Source organism: Rhipicephalus sanguineus, chromosome 5 (genome assembly GCF_013339695.2).
Source record: "Rhipicephalus sanguineus isolate Rsan-2018 chromosome 5, BIME_Rsan_1.4, whole genome shotgun sequence".
In the NCBI taxonomy this organism is placed as follows: domain Eukaryota; kingdom Metazoa; phylum Arthropoda; class Arachnida; order Ixodida; family Ixodidae; genus Rhipicephalus; species Rhipicephalus sanguineus.
In genome coordinates this window covers 10,514,435-10,530,283 of record NC_051180.1, presented here as the reverse complement: position 1 = coordinate 10,530,283, position 15,849 = coordinate 10,514,435, and the positions used below count along the sequence as shown (strand labels likewise).

The 15,849-nt window shown below is 43.8% G+C and overlaps 1 protein-coding gene across 1 annotated transcript; it reads left to right on the top strand.

Annotated features, from left to right (window-relative positions):
* The first annotated feature begins 1,559 nt into the window (after positions 1 to 1,559).
* LOC119393194 (cytochrome P450 4V2) lies at positions 1,560 to 15,650 on the top strand. The gene is made up of 8 exons (XM_037660041.2): positions 1,560 to 1,862; positions 4,943 to 5,052; positions 5,470 to 5,558; positions 5,700 to 5,899; positions 6,021 to 6,090; positions 6,771 to 6,897; positions 14,301 to 14,483; positions 15,423 to 15,650. Exons 1-8 carry the CDS (start codon positions 1,604 to 1,606, stop codon positions 15,633 to 15,635), a joined length of 1,251 nt encoding a protein of 416 aa, XP_037515969.2. The 5' UTR covers positions 1,560 to 1,603; the 3' UTR covers positions 15,636 to 15,650.
* Positions 15,651 to 15,849: the final 199 nt, after the last annotated feature.

The following is a 15,849-nucleotide window of genomic DNA, read 5'->3' as shown; positions in this document are numbered from 1 at the left end:
CACCGGATACAGATCACAGTGTATGGCATTCAAAATTGAGATTACCTGAATTCATGCACATGCTTGCGCTACTGTAAGAGGTGGGTCGTGTCAGAAAAATGTTATGTCATGCTTTCACGCGATGTATTGCTACTGGCAGTATTTGCTCTGCGTCGCTCAATTATGTCTAACTGCGTCGCTATCGAAACGGGGCAGCTGAGGATATCGTACGCAATAAGCGATACGCTGTGGCTTAACGATTTTTCAGATAGCATGAATGCCAGCAATTGCGCAAAGTAGGAGTGATCAGAGAGATCAACGCACGATAAACGCCCAACTACCTCTGTGAAGGCACTTCTCACTTTCGTGTTATACCGATTCCTTTGACGGAGGTATAAGCCATGCTTTTTTTATATTATGTTTATGACTTCACGCTCATAGGCGTGCGCAGGAGGGCGGCTGCCCCCCCCCCCCAGTCACCTAAAAAGGAGGGGGGGGAGCGCAAAGTCTGCCCCATACATTGAGTTAATAGGGAGGGGGGGGTGCGCTGCGATGAACCTTCGCCCACCTTCGTCCCCCGCCTGAACCCTGCGCACGCCTATGCTCACGCTTGCGCCAGAGCATAAACAATTAGCGGAAGTTCTTTTATACGAAACATCCAAGCTAATACGGTAGTTTAAGCCGTAGTGATAATATGCACCCTACATTTTTGATGTCAAGCCAAGAAGTGGCCTTATTGGTTGATATGACCTTATTGGTTGTCAGACGAAAGTTCCGTGCAGGGTAGGTACTCGAAGTGATCGTAAGTTGCTGTACAGCCAACATTTCGGCCAGGGTACTCGTCTTCGTCAAGGCAGCGGCTGCTTTTCATGGCAGCGTTTTTATGCACGAGTCTAGCTTACTCAATGGTTGTGGAGGAGAATTAAGTCTTTGCTATGGGGGTCACGAAAACGCTAGTCATAAGTCATGCGAACACGGCACATTTCACTACGTCATTCGACTTCTGCGAACACCCTCTTCAGCTACTATAGGGTTGTGCTTTCGACGCACGTGACTCGAGGAAAACTACACCGTCTCTGCAGCTGTTAATTAGGCTTCTCAGCGCGAAAGCCAAAACATTCATTTAAGGAAAGTTCCGCTTTTATCCACGAGTGTTGCAAACCCTTGCCCGGTCAGCAACTAAACGCTGTCCAAGACAGAGGCAGCGTCCGGCCACGACGCTTCCAAATTACGGTGGTGATACTTTGAGTACTTTTATGCAGCGCTGAATAGGTCACTCTCGTTGCCAACGCGACGGCGAAAGAAGTCCTCTTCGGTTCCTGACTGCATCAAGGACAGATGAAGCGAAAGCCTGCTTTAGTCTCGAGCATTCGTGCGCAACGAAGGCCCTTTTCCCTAGCGAGGGTAGGCCAAATACCTCTTAGTTACGGCTGCCCTCTTAAACAAGCCGTGCCCGTGACGTGAGCCTGCGTAAATTGGTCCCTTTGTATTCAAATCCACCTGCGCGGGATTCCCTAGCCTTGTCGAGCGCCTAAGGCGTCAAGGCTGTCGTCGCGCGCGCCACGTCCAGTGGGCAACTTTCGCCACTCGTGCGCTGATCTTTTGTGCTGCCAGTGCCAGAACCATGACCGCCCCGTTGTCAACCGCTGTCAGCTGGAATTTCTTCGCGCCCTCGCGTTTCGACGCTGCGCTCCTGTCGTCGCTGCCATGGGTCAGCGTGCTCCTGTCTTGTGCCCTGCTGGCTATGCACTGTCGTCGGTGGTTTTACACGTGGAACACACTGCGCCCCATCCCTGGGCCTGGCACCGACTGGCTGCCGCCGCTGTTCTTGCTCTCCGTATACTGGCAGTACAGGAGGCACCTGTCCAAAAGTGCCACCTCGGGTGAGACCATACGCTGTGGCCTGCTTACAGGAATGCCTTTCAATGATCGTTTAACTTAATCTCGAGTGTACTGAACTTTACCTGTTCATAATTCGTTTGAATATTTGTTATTATTCTTTGTAACGCGTCACCCATGAATCAATTTTCGAGTCTCTGCACCAATAGTTTCATTTGTTTGTGAAAAATGTTTGTCGTAGAAGTAAGGTCAGAATTAGGCGACATTAAGGACACGAAAGTAGCAAAGGTGTGATGATGACGACCAGTTTTTTTTTTTTTTGCACTTTAGGTTATTGAAATTTTAGAAAGGAAGAAACGCCGACCACAATAAAACACTTTAAAACAAACGAGACGTTTCGGCTCCCGCACGGGAGCCTTGTTCACAATGAAATCGAACAAGGGTAGGCCAAATACCTCTCTCTCTCGATTTATGTGAAATCGAAAAGTGATGACAAGCTAGGTACGTTTCAATCTGTACTGTCGTCGATTGAAACGCATTTTGAAACGTAGATTGAAACGTACCTAGCTTGTCGTAACTTTTCGACTTCATTGTGAACAAGGCTCCCGTGGGGGAGCCGGAACGTCTTGTTTTAAAGCGATAGCGTTAAAGCGCTCGTTACGCAGAAATGCTGGCGTCGGCGGCGGCGCGGCGTCGGTGATTGTGAGCAAGAAATCAGCGTTGTTTGTGACCGAAAAATCAAGACAGATGTAAATGAAATAAATAATACAAATGTTTGGTTTGAGTGAGAACTGAACCCACGCCTGCAGAGTGGCAAGCAGGTGTTCTACTACAGAGCCACACCATTGCTTGAAACTTCTTCGGAAAAAAACACTATACGAATGTCATGCAGTGGGAGGAGTCTCCTCAATGCATGTAATATTGCGTGGCAGAAGCGTAGAATCGCGCCACGCGTCAAAACATGTGAATTGCGCAACGAGTGGGTGTTTTAAAGGCCCACCCATTACAAAGCGCTCAGACATATTTAGTCATCAGCAGCAGCAAAATCATCTACAACGTGAGCAGCTCCGTAGGTTCGCGTGTTGCCTTACGGACGCGTAGCGGGCACTTCGCTGATTCGCAAAAGGCAGACTTATGGCGTAGTGGGCACTTCGCAACTGTACTTGCAGTATGCATTCTAGGATAGTTCGAAACGGCCAGTGGTATACGGGCACGGGCGTTCGCTTCCTTGCGGCAAGGTTGAGGTATGCACCGAGAACCGAAGCGAGACTAGCGATTGTGAAGGCGATGCGCACGGGGTCTGATTACGCTACCGGGTTGTACTCCTGAAGGCGAAGCTCAAGCGTCCTCCGAGTTGTTTATTGTGGTCGGCGTTTCTTCCTTTTTACAATGCCTCCTCCCGACCAGACAGGATTCCGTCAAACTCTGGATTTAGGTTATTGAAATACTGACGACTGACGCAGACGCCGGTATAATTGTGCAGTTATCGCCGGACAAACTGTGAGAAACATGTTAAGCAAACTGCCGCTCAAGCAGCCCTCTAAGTAAGTCAAGTGCGTATATGAATTAATAAATCACTTGATTCATATCTTCCACAGTATTGCATAAACTTGTTCCATCTCTCGTTTGGGAAATCTCAACTGCCAGAAAAGTTTGAATGGAGGCTTTGGTATATTGTGGTCGTATCTTTCACATTAACCAAGACATTGTAATAATATTTGATTGAGTTTTACGTCCCAGAACCACGATATGATTATGAGAGACGCCGTAGGCTCCGGAAATTTCGACCACCTGGGGTTCTTTAACGTGATCCGATACATTGTCACTGCTTACTTAAATATAGAATGAATCACAACGATTTGATCCTGCTTCTGAGATTTCACCACAGGTGAACAATAATTCACTTATTCGAAGCCATGTAAGAATGAAATTACATCAAATGACAATTAATAGTAAAGGAGCTAAACTGAGGACCTATCCATACTTCTTAAAGTACTCAAGCTGCCGTGTAGTCGCGCATTGTTGTGAAAAAAATTACATGGGAATCAAGTTGGTCTACAAGAACTTGCCATATAACTCTTTAGAAACTAGCGCTGTATGCAAAAACCTATAAGTGTTGCAAAAACGCGGATTTATTTGAGCCAGGCAGGTTAGCTGAAATTTTGCTGTACTTATAAAATGCGAATACCGCTAGCATGTTGATACACAAATTTCATCTCAGGAACCGCAATATAGAGCGCACACATAAGCAAGGGTAACGGCTGCAGCTTCGCGGTACAGTTGCGTCTAAACATCAGCAGACGGCTTGAAACCTTTCATTTCTGAGTCTTCTCGGTAGCATTGTCTGGAGAACACAATCGGTCGAGCGAGAGCCTGCCATGGTGCAATTCAGGGTGTAATCAGCATCCGCTCTTGCTCGTCAACCTGTTACTTGGGCGTTTTCCTGGTTGGGTTTTTGAACGGTGCAACTTCGTTTTCCCCGCTCGTTTCTTCGCTACTCCACAAGAGAGAAAGGGGGGGGGGGGGGGGAATAGCTATTGACTGTCTCTGTGAAACTTGTCGACATCAGGTGAATGTGTAGAGACACCACAAGCTAATCTGGCTCACTTCAGTGTTCTACCAAAGTCTCAGATTCAGTTACTGTTTAAAAAGAATGTACATATGACACTCAGCAGTGAAATCGAGTTTACCGCATCAGCAACCTCGTGCTTTCAGCAGCACTTGGTTCGTCTATTCGTAGTTCAGTCCTGATTGAAATATCCCACGCAACTACGAAGGAGGGAATCAGGCTGTAGTTTAGACAAAATAACAATAGGAGCATGAAAAATAAAAGATAATAAAGGAATATTAATAACGCAATATTAAATCAGCATAACCAAGAAACATATTACACCCTGGACCACGTTAATGCAAACTTTAGAAAACAAATTAGAGGGTTCTTAGTAATGCAATTACTGATTAGTTAACGGAAGAAAAATAGTAATACACTTGCTTCATTTGTGCCTGCAACGGCTTCTTTTTTTTGTGTTACTTCAATTATTTCATATTGGCGCCGCGTCTGCTTGACATACATATTCTGATTCATTTTGTGTGTTAGCAATTTTAAGAGGTCCCCTTGTTACAGTGGTTTTCAGGGTTATAAGAAAAGTATCCAAAATGTATGAAGGCAAGACTTTCAAGGTGTACATAGGAACGAGCCCCACAGTCGTTCTGCATACGCCGGAAGCAGCAGAGGTAAGCATACGAAACATTTTCATTATTATTTTCAATGTCTTAGTAAGAAATAAAGCAAACTTAATACCTTAGTCCAATACGTAACATAACTGTGACAAGTGACCATCACATATAATTTGAAAATACAATGCGATAGGTCTCGTGTTCATACGATTATGTCACATTTTCGTTCTTCTTGTTTAAATTGTCTATATTCCTTGGATTCCTGCCCTTGCATGTTCATCACTTCTGGTTGGGTGACGCACGTATGGCACAAGGTGCCAAGCATTCAGTAAACAATTGTAAAAGTACTATGGGATGAGACAGCGCATTAGGTTCATCTTAAAAACGTGGTTTTATTGTGTTTAGAATTTATTTTAATGATCTCAAAAGCAGTGCTACTTTTACAATTTCTTATTTTTACCTTATGCATTGCAGGTATTACTTTCTGCAAAGGAGAACACCGGGAAACCAAACTCGTACGCGTTCCTGAAGTCGTGGTTGGGCCCGAAGAATCTGCTGACAAGGTGATCATCCTAAGCGCTCGTTACTTTAGCTTTTTATGTACGTCGAACCTTTCCTCTCACAAAGAATGAAGCGCCGAATGAATGCAGTCAGAGCATAAGAAATAACATTGCATGAGGCAAATTAATTATCACACATTACAGCAAAGGGGACCCGTGGAAAGCAAAGGCAAAGCTCTTCAAGAACGCTTTCAACAACGATCATCTGGAAAGCTGCATGGCTGTGTTCAACGAGAGCGGTCATGTTCTTGAGAAACGCATCGAAACCATGGCATCAGAGTCACCGGACGAACCAATAGTCTGCTACAACAACATTCAGAACTGCGTTCTCGACATCATAGGCCGTGAGTAATGCGCCACTCGATAACGAACTTTGATCCGTTTATCACGCACTTTATGCGTAGCATGTTAATTGTATGTTTTGTACTCGCAAGCGCCTAAGTAAGCTATCTGTTTTTGTCCCAGGTGCTTTATTTGGAATTCACTTAGGCTTGCAGAATGGAAATAGGAAAGAATACGCCCGCTGGTTCAACTAGTGAGTTACTTTAATTGCAAAACCTCTGCATGTCGCAGCCTCAACAGGAATGGTCGTAGAAAAGGCATGATTTAGACAGATCAATCCAGTAATTGCTACAAACTCAACTGACAAATATGTTCTATCTGTCTGTCCCACTTAAACAAAATTAACACTTCTTGTGTCTTATTCCTGCTTCGCCAGTGACGATCCAAGAAAAAAAAAAAACTCCGATACTATGGGATGATACTATGAGGGTTCCAATTCAGCATCCCTAATTAAACTCCAGGAAACTATAATATGAGTACAGAAAAATCCCGAACGCTATCGATGGAACTAATGCTTTGTATCTTTGCATATGCGTTCGATAAAATGTCAGTGGGCGTGGCAACATGCTAGAGAAGTTTCCGTCATACGTCCTCATTCGCTTCTCACTGACACACTTCCCTTACCCGTTCCCCGGCGCAGGGTAGTAAACCAGATATTTATTTCCCAGTTAATCTCCCTGCCTTTCCGCATTTCGTTTCTCTCTCTCACTAACACGTTCGTACTCACGCCTTTCTCTTTAAGAGAATTGAAATAAGGCGTAAGGCAGTTGGTTGCATTGACAGGCGTTTTGAATGCGCCGCTGCAGCTCTTTATCTGCGTTTTAAGAAAATGACTTACAAAGGACGTCGTCCTCTTGCAACCTTCTCATGAAGCCTGACGTACCTGCTTACGGTGCGATATTTCCGGCCCTGGCTGTGGATACAGGCCCTCTACGACGCAACGCATGAAGGGAAGTTCTGGAAGCGTACCGTCGACAACATCGGCAAGTTGCATCTTTCCGTAAGTGACCGCCATGAAGTATTTCTACGTTGGGGCATTTTGACGCCGCGCTCTATACCTGCTGACAAATGCTGTGCAGTCAGGTATTGCCACCTCAGTACCTGTAGGCTCGAACGCAGCCTTGAAAGAAAAGCAAAAAAGTTTACGTGACGTCTAGCATAGCGAAATCCATAGGAATGCGAGTAAAAGCACACTGTACATATATATTATGGTAATCACATCAAGTTAAGTGAATTTTGGGTTAATTAGTGAAATTGAATTAGTGAATGTTAATTAGTAGGGGTAAGACATCGATATAAATTGCGCGGTAAGACAGCCACACCGGATGGCTTTCGCCTTCGAGTCATCTTGGCCGAACGCGTAAGGGACCAGTAGAAAAACAGCGCTAAAAAGACGGGACAAAGACAGGACACAGACCACGGCGCTGACTAACAACCACATGTGTTCAGCCGTAAATCGAAGCGTCACACAACGCAAGCGAAATACACATAATAATAATAATAATAATAATAATAATAATAATAATAATAATAATAATAATAATAATAATAATAATAATAATAATAATAATAATAATAATAATAATCAATCAATCAATCATTTATTTAACGTGCCCAGGAACAACCGTAAGGTCTTTGTGCAGGCGCACGCAAAAAAAAAACAATAAAAATAAACTATACAATACAGACAGTCTTCAGAGATAAAAAGAGCAAATACACGTAGACAAAGAGAAATGAACACAAAAGGGGAGGAGTAAAATAAGACAACACGAGAAATATTGAAGGGGAATGAAAAATTAGATTGCATATATACAACTATGCGGAAAGACGGAGAAGGGAAGACTTTGTACATTGTGCCATACTATGTCAAAACAGTACAAAGCTCGGATAAAAACAATGATTGTGGACTATGAAAAATGTCAAGATCAAGAAAATTAACATTATAGAGACTTTGTATTCTGTGAACGGTAGAGTGTTGGAAGAAGCAGGCGGGTACATGAAACGGTCTGTTCTCTCTGGTTAACTTACGTGGAATTCGAAAATTAACACAATTGAGAAGTACAGGGCAGGATATGATACCGTGGACTAGCTTGTAAAGAAACAAGAGATCAGAACGATTTCGTCGGCAGTGAAGTGATGGCAACGATAATAATTCAGCAGTATTTGAACGAGATTTTTGAGCAAAGCGATGGTTATATATGCTAAGGAATTTTTTCTGGACTCGTTCAATGGTGTTACCGCTGGATTGAGCAATGCCATTCCATATCACGGACGCATACTCCAGTTGAGGAAGACATAGCGCGGTGTACAATTTTCGGAAGGGCATAGGAGAACGGAATTCTCTAGACAATCTGCAAACACAGCCTAGGGTGCGAAGACCCCGCAAAGCAACACGCTTAGCGTGAGCAGAAAAGTTTAACGTGCTATCAACAACAACACCAAGATCACTGATCTCATAAACCTTGCATAAGGACACAGAATTGACAGAGTATTGAAATGACACGCTAGATGTTTTGCGAGTGATAGACATGAATTTTGTCTTCGAGGCATTCAGAGAAAGGTTATTAGCGTTGCACCATTCGGAAAAAGAGCGCAAATCTGACTGCAGCAAGCGACAGTCGTTAACTGAATGAATTTCCTTAAAAATCTTGATGTCATCGGCATACAAGAGGAAAGAAGAATTACGAATGGCAAAAGAAACATCATTAACGTAAATTAAAAATAGGAGTGGGCCTAATACTGACCCTTGAGGGACCCCACTAGTCACTTTATACAAAGAAGATGATTGGCCATTTACCGCTAAATAACAATATCTATTGAGCAGATAGCTCTGCAGGTGATTCACAACCGACAAGTCAACATCAAATTGCGCAAGTTTAACCATAATCAGTGTGTGGCTGACTACGTCAAAAGCCTTGCTCAGGTCACAGTAGAGTACGTCAACCTGTCCTCTCTGAGAAATAGGTGTGGAGATCTGCGTCATGAAACTAGCAAGATTTGTGGTAGTTGAGCGGCCAGCGAGAAAACCATGTTGATTAGGAATCAATGAGCTTTTAACACTAAAAGACAATATTTTGTGAAGAGCCAGCTCGAAGATCTTTGATGTGGCACATAGTAGAGAAATCGGGCGATAATTAGAAACATCTGTTTTAGAGCCCGACTTAAATACTGGGAAAACACGAGCAGTTTTCCACATGCTAGGAAATGTGGAAGTGTCCAGGCAGTTATTAAATATCGTAGTCAGTACTGGGACAAATATACTACTATAAGCTTTTAGTATGGCGGAGGGGATGCCATCTGGGCCACATGATAAGGATGGTTTTAAGCACTTAATGCATTCGCAGATAAGATTTTCATCCAGCGACAAAGCACTGGGTGAGCGAACTGCCTTAGGCGGTCTGATATCAGTGCTAGAGTCTGAGGCCTTATAAACGGATGAGAAATGTGCGGCAAAACAGTCAGCGACGGCATGCACTTCTACCCCATTTGAGTCTAGTAGTCTGAAAGACTCTCCGCTTTTGCTGGACCGTTTACGTACATACTTCCAAAACTCAGCTGGCCTGTCAGAAGCGCTTTTTTCTAAGAATTCAATATACGAACTATGATCCCGTTTATATAGGCGTTTAGCGAGAGTTCGAAAAAAGCTGAACTCTTCCTTCCACTCGCTCGATGGAGAACATTTAGATTTCCTGTGTGCGCGATCTTTATGCTTCAGTGCACTGATAAGTTCAGATGAAAACCAGTGGGGATATTTACGTTGTTTATGTGTGTATTGGGGAATAAAATTACGCATGCTGCTCAGTACAAGCTCCGCAAACTGATCAACCTGGTCATCAACATTTGGTTTGTCAGTAACCTGTGACCAGTCAACGGTGGACAAGTAATGATACAGGCCCGTGTAATCACCTCGCTTGAAAGCAAATCTTGGAGATCTGTTTACATAACTGCTGTAGCTCGTTGTTTTGGCTGATGCGGATAATCTTACGTTAAGTGGTGGGTGGAATTTGTCAGGACGTACAAGAGAGATGCTGGAGCGGGAAACTTCAAGGGGTTGATCGTTTGACACACACAGGTCTAAGACGTTGCCACTGGAATTGACGACTGAGTTATGTTGCAGTAGGGAATTAAACGCCAGAAAGTCCAAGAGCAGGCTGCACTTTAATAATAATAATAATAATAATAATAATAATAATAATAATAATAATAATAATAATAATAATAATAATAATAATAATAATAATAATAATAATATAATAATAATAGGGTCATTCCATGCCAAGTGTCCCAGACGTGGCGCTCGCACATCGCAGATTTTTCTGATAAAATTTGTGCCTTTTTCCTGTACCGCATAGAGTATTGTGACAAAACATTTTTGCTCGAAAAAAATTTTGACGATCGTGGCGCCCCCTCGAAGTTCGCTGGTATTTGTTAAACTGTGAATAATAGAAAAATCTGTATAAAATCTATTTTTGTGTGTTGAGCTTCGAAACCACGCTTGCGCTATCGCAGAGGTTCTGTTTAGTTGTCCTATTCATTAATTCCGTAATTTTTGTGTTTCGCTACCAGCTACGTATCTTCAAAAACTACAAAAATCTTGAAAGTTCGTGATTCTTTTTTGAGCTATCTGGAACTCTTCCTAACCAATAATAATAATAGTATATGATTTTTAGGAAAGTGTATTTTAGTACAAAAATGTTTAGGGGTAAAATAGACTTCAGATCTTCCCGAAAACAAAATGTGAAATTAGAGAAAATTTGCGATTTGTCGCATGTTTGACCGTATTTTTCATACTGATGCGGTCCTAGTAAAAATCCTCGTCATGCGAAGTTTGATAGTACACTACATCGTTAAGTAATGAAGAAAGTCTAATTAAATAGTTTTTGTTTTAAGGAAGAAAATAATTTTTGAATTTGGCCCTCCGAACGCGTCCTGCATTTCATTTTGTTGGCGCTTCGCCGCAAAGCACGTGGTAGCCCTTGCAGCTGACACTCGTCACAGGCAGCGGCAAGATGCGAGATATATGTCAGTGGCTCGTGAGTGGTCGAAAGTCTTGTGGCGTTGATGTCAGGGCGACGAGTAATGAATTCGTGTTAAAATGTGAGCTTGCCTGGCGGGCCCAATGGGAAGTATGGACGCCCGAGAGCAGCCTATGGCGTCGTTGGCACAGTGTGCTAGAGGGCCGTCTGCACAACACGTATACCCAGAGAAACAAGTCTGTACCATGTGCATTATTTATTTTAGCATGTGTATGCTAGTTATATATATATATATATATATATATATATATATATATATATATATATATATATATATATATATATATATATATATATATATATATATATATATATATGATACACGCACACACACCGTTTAAGCTCGTAAGCGCCCTGAAGGATAGAGTTTACGTAATGCTATTGTTCTCGAAATTAGAAGGAAAGAAGAATGGAGCGCGTTGTTTAGGAAGGAGTATTGTATGCTTAAAAACTGAGTCATGTGTTTACCTAAGTATAAGGTAGCAAGAAAACGCTGCGAAAGGCGCCTCCGAGAAAATTGCGCAACGAGGAAGCCAGACAATAGAAGGTGTTTACAACTGCGGGCGGCCTACGTAAATGGCACACTGTTGTCTACTGCAGCTGTGCATTGTGGCCATATAGATGGGCAGCGACCAGGCCCGTAGCCAAAAGGGGGAGGGGGGGCAGCCCCCCCCCCTTCCGAAATTTTTATGATACATGGTGTTTTACCAAAAACAAATAATGAGAATAGGCGTTTTTCTCAAATAGTCAAGGCTTTCAACAAGTGGGCCGCCCAGAAAAAAATTCCTGGCTACGGGCCTGGCAGCGACACTGGCCTAACGAGCTACTATATGTATGTATCATAAAGGTTTATCTTTAGTTGCACCTTACTTTTGTCGCGCAATGCTGGTAAACTTTTTCACCGTTCAAATAAAAGCTGCTCACACAAGAGAAACGAAGTATCAAAGTAACTTATAAAAGAAATATTTCAGGAGGTCCCACTCATTGTGGGAATCAATTTTATGCGAAGCAATAAGCTAATAGCCGCTTATGTCGCACTTTGAGCCAAGAGAAAGAGAGAGAGAATTTAATTGAAGGCAGAGAGGTCGGCCTGAGCTAGTGCGCTCCAGCCTGCTACTCTACACAGGGTAAAAGGGAAAGGGGGAAAAAACGAGTGATGAGGGGTGATGATGGGGAGAGGAAAGGGACATGCGTATATACAATACCACGTAACACAGTGCTTTCGCTAGAGTCTGGTGTCCAGTCCTGGGCTCTTAAGAAAATCTATAACAGCCCTGATAGCAGTTGGTGACTCTGTCTGGTCGCACGTAGCTGACAAAATATCAGTCTCACTTAGTGTTGCCACACAGATTCCTGCCAACGTTGAAGCGAGCGTATTACGTTGCGACACAAAAAGTGGGCAATCACAAGTGCTGTTGTTTCATGCACTTGGCAGCGCTCACAGTTCGGGCTGTCCGCACGGCGGATGAGGTGTGCATAGCGGCGAGTGAATGCAACTCCCAGACGTATCCGGTGCAGCAAACTGGCGTTGCCTCGGTTCGTTCCAGCCGGGAGGCGAAATCGTACAAAGTGGATTTGCGTCTTTGAGTAATACGCGTAGTGTGCGTGTCGTGGGCTTATCAGGCACGTTGACAACACTAGCGTCTAAAGGGTAGTTCACTGTCTCACGTAACGCTGGCACTGACATTACAGCGCGGGCGTCACTGTTATCGAAACCAACTGTTGGCCTTGGCGTATTCCTGAGGGACGAGCAACGCAAGTCTATCGCTTTTTGAGCCCCAGCTAGAATACATATGTAAGCGTTTGCGTGCTACATTAAAATTGCCGACTATAACAGACGGTGTCTTTCTCTTGTTTAATCGTCCACGCAAAATGTCTCATAAAGTTTTTCATTTCTGTTTTCGCTTTCGAGGGTCGATATAGACTGTGAATCACCTGTGGCGCATACCCGCATACCATGGGCCGTGGTATGCGGGTAGCGCTACACGTGACTGTAGGAAAGGGTTTCATGACGTAGTACGTGACAGACATGTCATGTTATTCATGTTGTGACCTGTCAGTCATATTTATCATATACTCATAGATAGATAGATAGATAGATAGATAGATAGATAGATAGATAGATAGATAGATAGATAGATAGATAGATAGATAGATAGATAGATAGATAGATAGATAGATAGATAGATAGATAGATAGATAGATAAACTTTTTTTACTTAATTGTTAACGAGAAGTTAGCCCAAGCATCTCTCGCCACCAGACATACTCGACATAATTAAACCCATTCTCTAAGCCTCTCTTTTTTTTTTTCCTACGTTTCAGTCCGACTCGGTGGTGTGGTGGTTAAGGTGCTTGGCTGCTGACCCGAAAGTCACGGGTTCGATCCCGTCCGCGCATAGGCGTGCGCAGGGGGGGGCAAAGGGGGCGATAGGGGGGGCGCAAAGGCAGCCGCATACATTGACATAATAGGGAGGGGGGGGGCGCTGCGACGAACCTTCGCCCCCCCTGAAGGGCAACCCTGCGCACGCTTATGCGTCCGCGGCTGTCTCATTTCGATGGCGGCGAAATGCTAGAAGTCCGCGTACTTAGATTTAGGTGCATTCAAAGAACCCCAGGTGGTCCGAAATTTCCGGAGCCCTCCACTACAGCCTGCCTCATAATCATATCGCGGTTTTGGCACGTAGAACCCGTGATATTATTTTTTAAGAGAACGTTTCAATTTTCATTGTTTTCACGCACTCTCTGACGCAGAGTGGAACCATCTAACCAATATTAGCCAATTTTATGTAAATTAGAGCCCTGACCAGTACGGTTAATTGATGTGATTTTGCAATTCGCCTGCTAATTATTAGACATGATCTTTTAGTTTTGTGCTTAGTTGCCCCTTGCCTTTAGTGTCTGTCCTGCTTAGAATAATTTATCATCTGCAGTATGTAATAAAATATAAATAATAAATAAATTATATTTCGACAAAGTTTAAGTATATCAATGAAAATATGGTGACTAAAAATATACGAAGGGTCTTCTGGCAGAAGAAGCGATCAACAGAGGTCATAGGAATGAACGAATACCAGCGCCGATTAGGCTTGTTGCGTGTACTCCAGCGTGACCTTTACACACATGAGTGCAGAGTAAGTGATAGCGATATTTCACGTGTCGCTTACAGACGAGAGAGCGAACCCATATTCATACTAAATGGAAACTTCAGGAGAAAAAAAAAAAGCTCATTTTGCTCTGTAAGCAGAAGCTAGTGAATGAATGTCGGTGAACGAACATATACTGCAGCTGCATGATGCTGTTGTGCTTGGGACAGGCTTTGATGGATCTTGACTCGATGTGCCCTGTATTGGTTTTTTTTTCTGCAGGTGATAGAGAAGAGGAAGTCTGCGATAATGAAAAAGCTTGTAGACGAGAGCTTCAACGACGAACATGACAACGAGTTGTCCTTCCCGGCAGCCGTAGATGCCGCCATAAAGAAGCATATATCTGCACCATCATCGTACACCTTGGACGAACTGGAAAAGGACACGACCTCGGTCACATTTGCCGTAAGTTTCGTCAAACCTGTTGCGTCTTGGCTTGCCTAGACTTACGTAGAGGCGCACTCTGTTTTTGAGGGTCTCACATCAGGCAATAGAAACGAAACGAAATGAGCCAAATAAAAAAAACATCCATCGCGATACTTTGCTACTGTCACGGTTGAGCCGCACCTTCTATAATCTGACATGGTGTAATTGCACTTTTAGAAGTGACAGCTGGCGTAAGCATGCACAGCTGTATTTTCAACTATATACTCGTTCATCTCAGAAATCGTGTGCGTTCGGTATACGTGGGGTGGTTTGCACAGTAATCACGATCGAATCAGAAAATGTCTTAAGAAGGCCTTCCACTTTTTTGGAATCCGACTGAGATAAGCTATTCCTTAAATGCAGAGGCTCTGCCTATAGGTACTCGCCGCAAATTATGCTTGACCGTAAGCTGTGTTAAAACAATAATAAGACAAATTACGCGCAGCTTCAACTGAACATCGCGAAGGCTGATTAAACAACGGAGCTGGTGGCATCCGATTTTAGCTTGGCCATTGCCGAACATTCCAGAACGAATGCGGAACCCTCATCTTTTCCACGATGGTTATCAGCCAGTCCTCCTCTCCACACAAGCTACTTCTGTTCCGTCATGGCTTCGCCTTTGCGTTTCTCCTCTCTACCCAGCGTCACCCTCTCCACGTCGCCACCCTTTCTCTACCAGGCTCAACTCGCTACACTAAGCTTCCCTCTCACCCACTTAGCTTTACCAATGCTCTCCCTCTCGTCACGCTTCGCTCTCGCAGTTGGGCGAGAAAGCGCGGACGACTGATCCCCAGGGATTTACCTCGGCCTTAAACGGCTCCGCTGTTAAAACACCAAAGAAACAATAATATTCGAGCACATTTCTTGTAAACTTCAAGAAAAAAGAGCGTATTCAAATGGCCAAGATACTGTACGCAGGCTGCCGATTCCACGTCAGCGGCGATGAGCTGGACGCTGTATCTTCTCGGCTTGAATCCAGGTAAGCAGGCCAAACTGCAGAAGGAGCTAGACGACGCCTTCGGGCGAGATGGCCAGCACGAGATCACCACGAGCGACCTCAAGCAACTGCCTTATCTCGAGTGCTGCATCAAGGCGAGTATTACGAAGAAACGTAATTATTGTGCGAGTTGAAATCATAGAGAGAGAAAAAAAACTATTTAAGGAAGAACAGAGAATTATGTCGGCGTATATTAAGGCGTGTACGTGCTACTCTGTACAGGGGAAGGGGATCGAGGACAGAAACGCCCCAGGAGAAGGAGGGCAGAAAAAGAAAAGGAAAAAAAAAGAGAGAGAAAATGTTATGATCGGGGTATGCGCATGGGAGAATGTAATTGTTGTGATGAGT

Coding starts and splice junctions, on each gene's coding strand:
- LOC119393194 (XM_037660041.2), top strand. CDS start 1,604: ATGACCGCCCCGTTGTCAACCGCTGTCAGCTGGAATTTCTTCGCGCCC. Junction 1,863..4,942: donor GTCCAAAAGTGCCACCTCGG/GTGAGACCATAC, acceptor CCCTTGTTACAG/TGGTTTTCAGGGTTATAAGA. Junction 6,898..14,300: donor TCGGCAAGTTGCATCTTTCC/GTAAGTGACCGC, acceptor TTTTTTCTGCAG/GTGATAGAGAAGAGGAAGTC.